The following is a 16,028-nucleotide window of genomic DNA, read 5'->3' on the forward strand; positions in this document are numbered from 1 at the left end:
TTGTGTGACTGTTCTCATTGTTTTGTGTTTTACTCTTCTCGTGGCATTTGATAAACAGCTGAAAATTGCCATATGCAGAGAACACACTGGCAAAAATGACGATGAGGGATAATCGATAAAAAAAAAAAAATCCCGAATGATACCAGTATGAGTACTCAATTCTTCAGTAGTCACCGATACCTACCACTAGTACTTTTGATACATAAGCGCTATATATCCCAATTGAGCAATTTCCCTTAAAATTTGCATGAAATGAATTGGAATTATTGATTCTTCCAATTTCTGGTTCCTGATTGTAAAATGGTGACAAGTCAGCCACCATACCTTGAAATAATATCAGCCTGATATCGATACCAGGATATCGGTACTCGCCCATCCCTGGTGATGTCGTTGCTTACAAACATATTTTCTGAAATAGGCAGCTCGCAGGAGATTTCCTTGGTTGGGTAATTTCCCATTTGACGAGTGGGCGGGCACTCCTCAGCTCAGACTCAGCTATTTATATAAAGCAATTAAAAAGTCAATTCTCCGTCATCTGTTTTATAATAACACTGGCTTTATGTTCACTTTGTCAAACGAAAATTGCGACTCGTGTGGGGGAAAAAACAAAACGTGCTGATATCACTCGATTCTAAAACGAAAGAGTTTGTTTGAAATACTTTCTGTGTCAAAAAGGCAGCTTGAAAACAACAGAACAACCAAAGCGTGTTTGCAACGGCACTGACATGGATCAACTTCAGCAAAAAAATAAGATAGTGGTGCCGAGGGAAAACAGAGCAGTTGTCTTTCTGTAACTCCCATATTTCAAAGCTAAAAGGCCCGAGGATCACCAACCATCTATTTGATCTTAATGAATATTGCCCAGAGTAAACAATGGTGTCAGGCGAGAAGTGAGTAATCTGGGAATGAAGGGACAAGACGATGTACGGGAGATAAGTGGATCTGATGGGCTCTTAAGTGCTATCTCTAAGGTAAACATCAAAACACCTGACAGCAAGCGTGCACAATTTTTCCCAGATTGCTGCTGGGAATATGTAACGACGGCAAAAACTCATTCACTTATATTTTACACATTGTTTTAGGGACAGTTTCTTTCTAATCTGTATTTTACCCAATACACAACATTGATTTGATATCCATATTAATCTGATTTTGGTGGGTGGGGGTGTTAATTTCCTTACTTCTTTCTGACTTCTGACCTTTGAAGACAAAAGGGAGTGTGCGTCAATTTGCTTATTTTCCTATCGGTTTAGTTTGCATCGAGTCCTACAAACTTTGCCTGGTAACAAGTGGACAAATGTGACGTAAACAGAAAAATCACTCAGTCCTCGTCATCCTTAAACAATTACATTTCATTTGCAAAGTTTTATATGGAATAGACAACAATATGTATCATATTAATGCATTAATTCAATATTTTTTTTAATTATTTATTAAATGTGGAGAAACACAATTTAACATGTATTTCAAGGTCAGTCCACAAACACGGGAAGACAACTTAGTGTAACTGCTGAAATTGTATTTCTTTAACTGGACCAGCCACACTGCATGTTTTCTCCTTTTGAAAGTGGAAACTTTCAAAAGGAGTAAACATGCAGTATGCTATGCAGGCACAAGCTTTGACGGAAAACAAGGTTAGTTCATATGGAATCTAAAGAATAGAGAAGGGACACTTCAACCACCAGAGCATCTTTAGAACATCTTGCGAGGTGCCTGAGTGATGCTGGCTTTGACCACTTTGCATCATCATACAACACACGACACGCACAAATGGGGTTGAAAACACTTCATCGCAGATTATACGCCAATTAGGCGCCATTCATTTGAATACGACGATTGAATGCGACAAAATGCTGCACTGTGAAAGTCGTGCCAGTTAATGTTTATGCATTGTATGCATGTTGTTATGCCAAGAAAAGACTCCATATTACCTTGGTGTTTTCAGAAGGCACTTTGCGTCTGTCATGGTGTCCAAAGGGGCAAACCGTCCTCCACTAATGAGAATATTTCCCCCCGGATAGATTGACCCAAAACGCACAGCGGAGAGCGCCGAAGCGTGACGGTGCCCGGGTCACTCTCGGGTCCACATGCGCGTCCAAGAAGTGAAAGTGTGAATCCCGTATCGCGTCGCAACCGAGGCGAGCCGGGCGCCGGCGATGTCAGCTGCACTAGTGATGTTATTGCATCACATCAAGCCACACACGCGCCTTTCGGGGCACGCGTCATGGCTCCAAGAGTGCGCGCGCACCTTGACGCGCACGAGTTGCTAAAGAACTCGAGCCGCGGAACTGATGACCTTTAAATCATTTGATTGTAAAGACTAACGTACCATTATGAGTTTGATTTGCACAATACATTATATGTAGGACTTGTCTACCCTTTGTAGGGCCTATTTAATGAACTTGTGTGTACTGCCAGGGGCGGTTCTAGACCCCCAGGGGGCACCAGGTAAGAACAAAAAATAACCCAAACACACACAAACACAAATACATAGGATGAGCTTTTTCTTTTCTTTTTTTTATTAATTAATGTATATAAAATAAGTAGCCTAACTATAAACACTGTACATTCATACTAATAATGCCTGTGCCTCAACCCCCACATTGGAAATCTGTATGGAATTATTCATGAACAGCCATTTGCCATCAGGCATGTTTTTTTTCCAATTCCAAACACATACCACAACTGCAGTTGAGCACCTTTTTTTTTTGACTGTCTTACAATTTACAACAGATTTAAAAAAAAAAATAATAAAATAAAAGCATGAATGATTATTGTATTTTTAGATTATGAACACTATGCAAGTTAATAACAAAAGAAAGCTAATATGTGTGCAGTGAAGGTTTTCTTGCATTGTACCAAGTTAGCCAATTGTCCATAAATGATGGTAAAAGTTTTGTACTTTTTACTTTTATACATTTCATTGACTGCTCTTTTTTTCTTTCTTTCTTTCTTTCTTTTTTTACTTTTAATTGATTAAAGGATGTACTTCCACTTACTTCTACTAAAGTACAGAGTGTGAGCATGTTTGCCACCTCTGGAGGTTTGGGGTTCTAACCTCAGCTCCTGTTTAAGGAGGATTGTATTCCCCATGATGTGGTGTGTTTTTTTTCCGGTTGCTCTCGCTTCCTTCCACATCCTAAAAAAGCGTGCATGCTAGATTCACTTAAGATTCTGTATCAGGGTTCCCAAACTAATCTTCCTCATGGGTCACAATCACATTATACTTAGTTTCACTCAGTGCCACAATTGTTTGCATTTACACAATAAGAAGTTATGATGTGTGGTAACTGGCAACATAAAATTCTTGGTTGCTTTTTTCCTCTGTTCATTACAGTGGCTCCTTTAAAAAGTGTAACCGTGTTAGCGATGTGTAAAAGAACGCCTTCAGTAAAAAAAAAGAAAAGTAAAAACCTCTGGTGGAAATGACCTCAGTACAACAAAGCATCTCTTATATGCAGAAAGAGTACATACAAGTTGACGCTACAGGGATTTATTAAATCTAGTAGGACATTTAAGTAGAAGGAAGCACTGGTGATTTCCTCATCTCAAACGATTTGTTGAAAGGAAAGTTAACAATGGTGGGTACATCACAACAAAAAATGTCAATTACAGCTTGACAACGACATCTCATGTGACTCATTGTCTGTTGAGGCATGGCATCCCACTCTTCTTGCAGGGGCATTGAGGTTCTGGGGTGCACCGTTTCCAGCCTCTACACGGTGACTCAGCTGATCCCGCAGGTTTTCAATAGGATCCAGGTCTTGAGAAAGTGCAGGCCATTCCATTTGAGGTACATCAACAGCCGTTCCCTGATCATGCCACCTCCATGAGCTGGTGCATTGTCGTTTGTGAATTTTGCCGTTAAGCTCCTCGAAAACAGCAACAACACTCTGCTTCATCTGTCCTTCCTTCCTTTCCTCAGTCTCTCCTTTGGTCTCTTGAGGTCTCCCTAATTTGTTGGAATTTAGATGTTTCTGGGGTTGGTGAAAGACTCTGGTTGGTATCCCGGTGGGTAGTAGGTAATGTCTGGTCGGTGCTGGATTTCACTTTCCTTTCTTTTCTTTGATCCTTCCTCGGGTCTCCTGACAACCTCACGACTCTAGCTGGATTCTGAAGTATTGGGTTTAGGTGAACGGTATGGGATTTTTAATAGGTTTTAGGTGAACTAATGAATACACACTCACGCACGCACGCACCCCCACACACACGCACACACACATACACACATCCAAAATACAAATTAATGAAAAATACATTTAAAAAAGAGAGCAATGATGATGACAAATTACCGAATGAACAATACTGAGCTCTCCAGAAAAAAGAAAAAAGAAAGAAAGAAAACAGCAACTTGTGCAAAAACTACTGAAACATTTAACAGTTGGACATGTGCATTCAAAAGCTTAGAGAATGTCACATTAAGTTCACCTGTAAAGGTTTGAATGCATTTTAGGCTCGTCCTGAAATTTCACCTGAAAGCCAAATATCCCTAAAATTTTGTGAGTAGTGTATATTGGCTGTATATGTTTCATAAAATCGTGTAAACTAAATCAATCAATCAATCAATCAATCAATCAATCAATCAATCAATCAATCAATCAATCAATCAATCAATCAATCAATAACTAGATAAATAAATAAATAAATAAATAAATAAATCTGTGCCATCCCTCATGAGAGTACATATATATTGGCTGCATTGCATAAAATCATGTAAACTTAAAAAAATAAAATAAAAAAATAAAAAACAGAGCCATCCATCCAGGTTCAAATGAGATGTTTGTCACAATCACTTGAAGTTGTAAGAGAGGCTAGACACAGCAATATAAAAGTTTTCTGCAGTGCCTTGGTTAGGCACAATTACCCTCTTTGGTCTATTAGGGAGGCCAGTAAAAAAATCAAAAGGGAGTATAAACCGCTGCGATCTTCAGTTCTCTATTTTCCATTTATGTGACAGAGAATATAGAAAGAAATTGGTGTTTAGAATAAGAAGGTAGAGACAACAGGGGTTGTGTGTGTGTGTGTATCGATGTGCAACTGTATGTGAATGAGGTAGGGGTTGAACTGATTAGTCAACTAGTCAGTGAGTCGACTGCGTGAGTTCACTACTCCTGTGGCAAGACAGTCCTCCAATTAATATGACCACGTAGGTCGTTTTGAAATGTGCCAAATTACAACCAAGTGTTACGTGTTGTAGTTTAGCGACCCCTATCGGTCATATAAATAGCGGAACAATAAAGTGAACCATAATCTATCAAAATATCTTGATGATTTACATGCTTTGTCTAGACACACTTTATATATACCAATCTCGCCCTGTATTTTTGAATGCTAGAATATCAAATTTAAGTAAACGACTGTTATGAGTAATGCTGTTACGACATTGGAAAAACATGTGATATGCCATATAGTTGCTGAATATAGCGATAACAATATTATTGCAATATTTAACATGGACTTAAAGAAATTACATTTTTATTATCTAATAAAATAATAGATTTTTTTCATGCTGCAAACTAAGCAAACTCAATGTATTCTTAGTTGATTAATTGTTAATTAATTACTTCTCGATAATGTTCAATTATTGGATGGTGGTGCACATTTTAGTTAACATCTGATTGGTCAAATTCAGATAAAAGCATTAAATTCCATATGAAACTTATTGCATGTCTTTGCGATATGCATATTGCATGGGCCAATATCGCGATATATTGTGGAGCCGTTATGTGCAGCATCTAGAAAATAGTTATAACGAAAATACCCCCAAAATTCAGCTGTAAAAATGACTAGCTTGTTAATTGAACTGTCAGCGACGCAGCAAACATCAAAGAGGAGGGATGATTAAGGAGGTTTATCCGACATCCCAAATCCCCCATGACCCATCATGACCTTAAAAAGTGACCTTGATCAAATGCTGCACAAATCTCTCACCTGCAATGTCTAAAAATAAGCAGGATCAGCGTGCGCGTTTGGCCATGAGCAGACAGGATCAGTGCAAAGCCAGAGCATTCCTTTTCAATTTTTTGGGGGGGAGAATTTGGGTTAAATTTCATGCGGTTAAAGAGTTTTGGAAAAATAATATATCCACCGCTGTGCGCATCATTTCCAAATCAATCTCACTGGTTCGGTCTGCAGATTATATAACATGCAGCATCGCATGCAGATGAAAGCGACATACATGGTAGCATGATGATTACAAGATGTCATGGTTGCTTTTGCATGACTGTGCGTCGGCACTTTGGACAGTTACACAGTTTCTGTATTTATAGATGACGAACGGGTTCTATATCCTGATATGATTTCCGAAGGGGTGACTGTGAAATGCCGCTGATGACAGATGTGAATGAGATTTCCACTGACAGGCGTTGAAGTGCTAATCTTCCCGCCCACACTATTCGCAGTAGTTGCCCTTGTTTCTGGCAAAAAGCTCGCCGTGGCGCTTGTGTTTTAAGCACTCGAGTTGGAATCATAACAGCAAAAGATCTAAAGGCTCCAAACTGAAGGAAACTTAAGAGTCGCATAGCAACAGTGAGTCCCTTCAAATGCTATTCTCAAATAGAAGAGAAACAAATAAATCTGTCTGGTGAGTAAATACGATGCTAATTGCTTTTTGTGGGTGATTTATGTACCAGTATATACATATGAACACGCAGACATTTTTTTCCCTCCTTTACCCTTTTTCCTCCTAATCATGTCCCTTTTCTCATCATCCGTTCTGCACTCTACGCTTCTCAATCCAACGGATTTTCAGAAGCGAGAACTAATCCGTTGCACACTTTCTTGAAATAAAAGATAGAAGGACAATTAAAGTGGAGATGAAAGCCCAGAACATCTGAGGGAACTGGGAGGGTTTTGTTTTTTGTTTTTTAGAAACAAAACAAGGGAGAAGCGGCAGTAAAGTGGAACTCACAGCCAACGTCTTGTCACTGTCAGACTATTTTTAAATGATTGTATGCAAATAAGAAAACGCATCACGAGAAAGCGGTAAAGTCAGACAGATGAAAGGATGCGCTGAGGATTTTGAGTGGTTGTGTCATGACAAAGATATTTATAGAACATCAAAAGGGCAAAGGGTGCAATGTGCTTGCAGGCCTGTGAATTCTCCGGATTGGTCAATAAATAAATAAAAAGCTGGTTTGATCGAGTTCGTATGCTACAGCTGCAGTTTACATTTTGAGAAATTGTCTTTCTCGCAGTCATGAAAGTGATACGCTGTTAAAACATAAACATGCCTCACTTCTTAAATAAGCCGTTTTAGAATATGGCATATTTAATTTGTAAATACTATTTGGAGTCATATATTGTCAAAGGCATTTGTTTTATAGTCACAAATTATAATAAATAAATAAAAGGCAGGCTAAACCCAATATCTTTATCAGGGAATATCAAATTTGAAAAATAAACAAAATTGTTACATTTTGTTGTAAATATTGAGGTGGCTGATTTGCTCGGGTTACCAGTAAAAAAAAAATTAACATTAACTATACTAATAAAACATTAACTTATTCACTGCCATTATTGGCTATAGACGTCCAAAATTCATTTGAACTATTTCTATTAGTTTCACATTTTTTCTACTTTTGTTAACAAGAGTATGAAAACCTAGAAAAAAATGTATTGTACATAAAGAACAGATATAAAATTTGTGATTAATCGTGAGTTAACTATTGAAGTAATGCGATTAATTGCAATAAAAAAATGTAATCATCTGACACCCCAAATTTGTAATAATCATTTCTTCCTTTTTTTAATTACGGGCATCACGCTATTAAATTTTGTTGTTGTAATTAATTACATTATTTAAAAGTTTAAGTTTAAGTTTAAAAGTTAAAAAATGTTCATGCTTACAACATAAAAGTGGGAAAAAAATAAATTAATAGACACTTGGCTTTTAGTCATTGATACAGTAATTTCATAATAATTCATAAAATTTAGTTAAAATTAAAAAGATGTACTGTACTGTAAAAAAACGAGTGTGATATTGATTTGTGTTGAGGTCATTTTTCTGCCACTAGATGGCATAATTGCATTTGTAAGACGGTGACATTTCAGTGCATTTTTCTTTTCCTATTACAGTTTTTCTCTATAGATTTGGCACATTTCTTGAAACTGAGATGACATTTTCAACATACCATGGACAAATCCCAAAACCACCTTACAATTAATTGGTGTCAACTGAATGGCATTTCTCTTTGCTGTCATCAAATTGCCAATGTCTTAGCACATGTCTCAATTGCCTCAATGGATCTGTGCAAATGGTTGTGTACATTTAGCCTACAGTTAGCACAATGTGCCCACATTTAGCAAATTGATAGATATTGATAGATATCTCCAAAACATGTCAGCAGAATTTCAGTGTGTAAGTCATAGTATGCAAAATTGAAATGTGAATTCCCATCGCGGTCATCTCATCAGGGCCTGGTTTACAATCCATCTAAGGATGCTACTACCACCATACCCTCATTTTCCTCAATAGATAGATAGATAGATAGATAGATGGCATAGCTGTGTAATTTTCTCGATTTGCAGGGACATGTATGTGGCCTGAGTGTAGGTTCAGACCTCATTTCACCCACATGAATTATGAAGTCAACAAACAGCCAAAAGAGGACACGGTTAATAACAGATGGCACTCCATCCATACAGGGAATTTTCTGTGACGGCTCTCCAGCTTTCAGTCTCACCTGATGGCTTCTGGTCAGTGCTTATCTCTCACTAAATAGTGTATGCACGCATGTGTGTAGATGTGTGTGTGTGTTATGACAGAAGGTTATATAGTCAAACTGCTGTGGTGTACACCAACGTGTGTTTTCACGGTCCATATTCGGACATGATCACTGGACAGTGAGCCTCATTCATCATATTTGTTTGTAGGAAATAAAGGGCTACGTTGGATCGTAGGGCATCAACCAAACCACAATCCACAACCTTGCTTTTAACCATTTAAAGGAAGTCAACATGTTCCCCAGTCTCATTTCCTTTGTGTTTATATTTACTAATTAAAAAGTGAGATTAAGAAGTAATAGACTGAAAACATACAGTACTTGCAGGTGCGAGCATTAAGTAGTTTGCCAATTTTTCATGGTTTTTTTCAAACATTTCCTGAATTTTCAGCATTTTGAACAAATATATCATCGCTGTCTGTTTTTTTTTCCACACAAATCAATACTAATGGTCCTTCCCTACTTTGTCTGTTATGTTTCTGCAATATTAACCAATTTAAATGGGTGAAAACAGCTTGAAACGTTTATTGGAGAAGTGTTGAAAACCGCTTCTTGTTTCCTCATTCTGTGGAAGCTGTGTGGCGTAATTGTCGCCTCTCTTTAACGTCTGTGTGTATTTTATACAATAATGAGTGGAAAATAGTAAAGTTAGCTACATTTCTGTGATCCTTCATTCCAGAAGGATCCTTTCGTTAATATCTGTTTAATACACGATGTTAGCCGGCTCATTGTTTTATTTATTGCATCGCTCATGGCTTGAGACCGGGCTTAAAAAGAAGGTGTTTGTGAAGACGATGTCTGGCGGCTGTTTGTGATCTTTTAAACAGGTTTTTGCACAGCGGGGGCTCGGCATGACCACGGACTTTGAAGAGCGTGGCTGCTGCTGGCACCGTTTTGTGCTAACTAGCTTCTTTTTTTTGACACACTAAATTACAGATTGAATACATTTTTTTGCGTACTATTCCGTTGTAAGCCCATCAGCGATGATATATAAACTGTAATAAGTGTACAGTATTTCATAATCAACCATGATGTGAAATTGGATGAATATTTTCAGACTCATCAATGCACTTCCAAATACATCAAACCTCCACTGCTGGGGCATATCTGAGACCCCCGCATGCTTCCCGTGTCCTTGGTGGTCGACACTCGATCGCACCCTGAGTTGCTGCCGAAAAACACTGGGAGGCGGTTGCTATCATTGGCACAACGGTCAGGTTCTGAAGGCAGTCGCTGACTCCATCTGTTCAGTTTTGTCAAAGCCAAGCAATAGTAGGACCTAGCCAAGCATTTCATCCCTTTATCAAGGCAGGAGAGCAGCACAGCAAAGCAGAAGGCGATGCCGGGTGTCTTGGCAAGAGCCAAGAACTGGACTTCTGGTCGATTTAGAGAAGCAACACCAGTTCCCAGAGACTATCCCTATAACATGAGCCTCCTGTCAGGAACAAGACGGGTGGTCATGCCACAGCTCTCTATTCCGGACGTAAGAGGCAACTGAATGGAACACAGCCAAGTATGTCCAGCTGGCAGGTGATTGACATCGTAGGGGTGAAAGACTTGGTGCCTGCCTTTTAAAAGTCGCTCTGCAAAGCTGAACATCTCTAGGCCCGCAAAAGGCAGATGGTCAAGAAAAATTCCAATGATCCTGGGTTACGTCACTTAATATACATAAAACATTAAAAAAAAAAATATATATATATATATTAAAAAATATATATATATATATAGATATATATATATATATATATAATATATTTATATATAATATTTTTATTTATATAATATTTTTTTCAATGTTAAACTAAAAGAAATATGGCTGCATATTTTAGTTATTGATAGAGTAATTTCATAATAATTCATAAAATTGAGTTAAAATTAAAAAAGATGTACTGTGCGGGGGGGAAAAACGAGCGTGATATTGAAGAGGTCATTTTCTGCCACTAGATGGCATAATTGCATTTGTAACACGCTGGTGACAGCTCAGTGCATTTTTCTTTTCATAATAAGAGCTATCTAATCTTTAACATGAAGCAACTTGTAACATTTTACACGTTTTTGAAATCGTACAATACAACTTGACCCCAGTGTCCACAAATATATGCATTATTATTACATTTATTACTGCTAAAGCTTGACGTGGACGTTTCTGTTGCGTTGCGACTGGAAATTCCCCCAGTACAGGCTTTACAAGTAGGGAGCGGTCATTAATCGTGCGTTAAAATTGGGGGGGGGGGGGGGTCGTTAAAGGAACTTCAACTTCATATATATATATATATATATATATATATATATATACATATATCAAATTCTCAAAACGTGAGAGACTTAAAGTTCTCTCTTCAAGTCATTGTTTTTACAATAACAAAATAGGAGGATTTTCACACAATCGAACCGAGATCCTTGAAACACATGCACAGACATGATTTAACAATGGAGAGCATCTGTGATTATAAAGCTCTATATTTACCAGCAGACAGTGAATTCTCGGAAGCAATTAGAGATAATGGTCTTGTTAATCAGCGAAATCAAAAACCCCGCTCAACTTAGTTATTCTAGATTTATTCTTGTTTAACATTTCCATCTAGCTCTCTCTCCCCACCTGTGCGTTCAGCATAATGAAAGTTTATGATTACGGGACGTGATCATTATAAGTGTATGAAAAGGTTAATGGTGGTCAGAGTGATTGGTTGGTTTCTTAGTATCATTACTGATTAGCACTCTGGTGGCTGTGGTTTCCAGAAGGATGTGTTTGGAAATAAAGAGAGACACCAGATACGAATGCGTAGCTATATCGTTCTTATACAGTAGCCCGTGATTACGTTGATGAACAAAGATTCCACAGAGCTGCTAATCCATGTTAAGATTCCTGCTGTCTCCGTTTTAATGGATGTGATGCATGTGAGGATGATGAGTACAGAACACTTGTGTATACAGCAGGGGGTCAGTGTTGGGGACAGATTGAGATTCAGTTGACTGCTGAGAGGAAACCGGCAGATTTGGCCCGGAAGCAGCCGATGCCCTTGTATAGACCAAGCCAGGTTTGGCTGAATCAACAGAATCAACATTAATGTTAGAAATGAAAGAGAATTCGGCATTCCAATGGCAGTTTAAACCTCTTTAAGCCTTGAAGTTTAGCTTGTGATATTAAACCACTCGGTCCTCAGTTGCCTGGTCTATTCTTTGTCATTTTAATTTTTTATTATGTGTGTATTATAAGTTTATAGAACCCCTCAAAAGTTTTGTAGAGTGACTTTTTCCCCCTTGAATAACAAAATCCCTGTATCAAAAACCTTATAAGAATTAAGTCAGAAAAAGAAGAAAATTTTTTGTGAAATTTACAAAATTACGATTTGTACAAAAACAAGGACATGGGGTCAGGGTAGGCATGTGAGGCAGTGCCTCACTACTGCTCCCTTTTGTACTTTACTTTCCTCCTCATATGAAGAGTTAAAAAAATTGTTTTGGTTTGAGTTCTGTCAGCACCGACTAGGAACAGCATACAGTACATGGATTAAAGTAATGCAATGTAATGGTGACGAGACGAGGGTTAATCCAGCCTTACATGCTCTACCACATGGGGATGGAGATGTATACAAAATGGATGGAGAGATGCAATGTAATGCCTAAATATTATTCACACAATGCATTATGTTCTTTTGTCCACCTTCTTGGCCTTTATCATAATGCAGCATGTCTCTAATATCAACACTATATCAGCAGCCATTTTCCTCTTATAATGAAGCAGCTTGTTCACTTGGGGGCACAATCCACAGCAGCCAGAGGCTGTATGACTCCAGATAAAAGCGGATACGGCGCCAACATGAAGTGAGGACTCAATTAACCTTCACAATGAACATGAAGAGCAAATGGACCAGGTGCTTTTACTCACAGCTCAATTACCAGCTCCTACAGGCAAGAGACTCGGTGAAAAGGTTGAGGCCAGGCCTCATTTATGCTGTACGTATAATAACAGATCTGAGGATTATTGTAAAACAGAGATCGCTTTTAAAGGTTAAATATCTCTATGTTAGTGGTTGATTAGCGGCGGCAAATTGAAACACTTGTGTAATTAATGGAAAGACTGCTTAACATTAGGTAATGGTGACAATGATGGAGGAGATGATTCTTGTATCACCTCTCAGTGAATTAACAAACGGGCCATTAGTTAATGAGTTTCTGCAGTGGACTCCGCATAACAATGTGGTGGAAGTGAATTATTTACTTAACTATATCCCCGTTGTTTTATTTTCATTTGTGCTTCTACTCAACCGGTTAAGTATCTTGCTACATACCTGTGCCTAAAGCCAAACTGTGGCAGGGTTTTTACTTTTAGCCTGGTGAATGATATCAGCAGTTGATGTACTTTGGTTGAATGCCTTTTTATTTTTGAATTTGTGGCTCATCTGTAACGACCTCAGGTAAGGTTTTTTCCAGATAGAATTAGGGGTAATTGCACATCCATTACAGTAAGTGGCAGTGGCACTCTCATTGTCAGAGAGTGCAGAAGGAGTATTAGCTTGTCTACACATGTGTACTTACAACAATTTTACAGACAAATGATACTATTTATAGTCTCAGCAGAGAGTATTTTCTCCTTCCCGGGGGAGCGGAAAAAATAATAATTGAAAGTGTACTGTTAAAAGAGCATTATTATGTTCATAAAGGCCAGATTAGGATAGATATGAGGTTTCATTGCATTGCTGAGATCAGAATTAGGGGCGTCAACAAATTTAATTAAATTCCAAGGTCGCCTGTTAATCACGGGCCCTTAGAATCATTATTTTTCTCTGCCACTGGTCTTAATGTGGCTGCTGTGTGCACAAAGTAGTACGCAGTGTACTGCTTAGAGGGGGAAAGTACAACGCAACCTTGAGGCCAAAAGGTAATAAAAGCCGATAAATAAATAAACACAGATTAAGTCATTGCAAAATCCAGATCTTGGTGGAAATAAGTCTTCACTCAATCAAATGAACTTGCTATCTACTATTTTACTGTCCCCTGCTAGTTTAATACAGCAGTTTAATATTACAGCTGCCTTCCACTCACAACAATGTTCCCAGCGGCCAGCAATGAATTTCCACATTTAAACATTCATGATGAAATGGAAAAGCCATGAATGGCGCGTGGTGGCTGTAAACACTCTGATAAATACTTGCTCTGCACAGAGCTATATTTAGCGCAGCCTCATAACCTGTCCCACAAGCCTGGTTTATCAGTGTCATTCATTAAAATCTGAGACAGGCTGAACATTACAGCGGCGGGAAAAAAGGAGCCTTTTCTGGAGGCTCAGGAAGCGTGAAACCACCTGGTGAGGGTGGGAATGATACAGATGAATAAACCCTGAGTTTGAATTTTTATCTGGGGGAAACATCTGTCCTTTGAGATGGAGAGAGCGCACATACGCGGGCACTGCTGACTCATTCTCTCCTTGGTTGCTTCATCACACATTCAGCCTCTTTTCTCACCTCCTTTTGTTTTTGCACATTTCACCCAAATTTTTTTCATCCATTCCCATCTGTGAATGTGCATTTGTGTTCATTCAAGTGCTCGCTGGGTATACAAAATGCCTCAGCCCTGTCAGAGAGCAATACAATAGGGATCCCTGTTTTGTTTGTAATAATCATAACAATTCCCCCTGGAGTTTTAAAACGCACCTGTGAAATGGAGGAGGACTAATTATCAACAATTTAATGCCTAGATAATAATTTCCTCCGAGACACAACATGCCAGGCTTGGGAAGAAAATGAAATAACCAGACACATGTTAACAAATTAGAAAATATGTTTGCTACATTCTTTTCACTTTATTATTATTATTATTATTATTATTATTATTATTATTATTATTATTATTATTATTATTAATTATTTATTTATTTATTTATTTATTTTAAATAACAAAATATCTGTTAATGGGAATATTTAGTTTCCCAGACACTTCTTTTGGTGTTTAAATGTTTTATCAATGGCAACATAATTATAACATAATTTCACACCGCACATGATTATCACACCAGAGTGAACTCTTTTTTTTTTTAAATGTCTTATTACCCATCGCATAAAATTCTGACATGGAATGTCTTACATTACAATACATATCATAATTCATACTAACAAAATATTAATATTATTAGTTCTGATGATGAAGTGATGTGACAAATGACGCACATGAACTACACAGAAAAACACCAGCAGGGAAAAACATCTCTAAAAATCACTTATTAACATCTTAATTTATACTAAGACCAAAGTGTAAAAAAAATAAAAATAAAAATCCAGTATGTAGCACCTTTGATGCAAATTGGATGAACTGACATGAATAACTATGACACAAATTACATAGTAAGTGACATTAGCATCCTGTGCTGACAGCATTATGGAACGAAAACCAACTCCTATTGCGTGTAAAATAAGAAGTATGACAATGTGATTAACATAAAATTATCTCTGTTTATAAGCAGAACGTGTCTGGAGTATCTGACAGGCTGAGTAATTACTGCCAAGCTGATGTGAAGGAGATCACATTTCACGTTGCAGCAAATGGTATGCACACATTGCGTTTGTTTATGAGAATGTTTTCACAGTTTCAACTATGATAATGGAAAATGTGACAGAGTAAAATTTTAATGGCACTATACTGTAGATTTCACAAAATGAAAAGATACATGACAAAATCCAACAATGGAACTGCTGTCATTTCCTGTACTGTACCATTAAAGCAATAAATGAACTACATTCTCATTTATACTGTATATTGATCTAGGTACATGGCAGGAAAGAATATGTTTACACAATGTAAATGAGAATTTTGTTGGAAATTGTACAATAAAGTTTTCATGCTAACTTTTCATGCATAAAAATGCAGCTCAAAGTGCTGTGTAATTAAAACACCCATTGTACGACATTAGAAAAAAAAACACACCCCTTCCCGGAACATCCCTATGACCATGCTCACGCACACACGCCCACAACTTGAACTTTTTTTTCATCCATCCATCCATTTTCTACAGTACACTGCTGATTATGCTCATTGTGGTGAAAGTGAGCTGGAGCCGTTCACAGCTGACTTTGGTCAGGAGGCTTTTGCACGCATTGACAAACACTCACATTTCTTATTTACATGGGCAATTTAAAGTCTCCATTTAACCTAACTAAGAAGCATGTTATTGGGAATCTTTGATCAGAGGACCCCAAACACGCAACGTCCACAGAGGAGTTGAGAGCCAAGATTCAAATGCAGAACCTCCCAACTGAGAGGCAGACGTGCTAACCACTTCCTTACTATGCTGCGCGAAGCAGAAATGTG

At 37.8% G+C, this 16,028-nt stretch overlaps 1 protein-coding gene across 6 annotated transcripts in view; it reads right to left on the reverse strand.

Moving 5' to 3' along the window:
- sphkap (SPHK1 interactor, AKAP domain containing) overlaps positions 1 to 16,028 on the reverse strand; it is a 118,566-nt gene that overhangs the window by 30,281 nt on the left and 72,257 nt on the right. For 2 of the 6 annotated variants that reach the window (XM_086080377.1, XM_086080376.1), the window contains exon 1: positions 1,932 to 2,216. The exons of the other annotated variants lie outside the window; for them this stretch is intronic. In XM_086080377.1, the coding sequence (XP_085936503.1) occupies positions 1,932 to 1,966 (35 nt within the window). In that variant the 5' untranslated portion in view covers positions 1,967 to 2,216. Of the gene's footprint in view, positions 1 to 1,931; positions 2,217 to 16,028 lie in introns of those variants that run through there. 6 annotated transcript variants of the gene reach the window in all.

Source organism: Leptonotus elevatus, chromosome 7 (genome assembly GCF_054856555.1).
Source record: "Leptonotus elevatus isolate MCC_2025b chromosome 7, RoL_Lele_1.0, whole genome shotgun sequence".
NCBI lineage: Eukaryota > Metazoa > Chordata > Actinopteri > Syngnathiformes > Syngnathidae > Leptonotus > Leptonotus elevatus.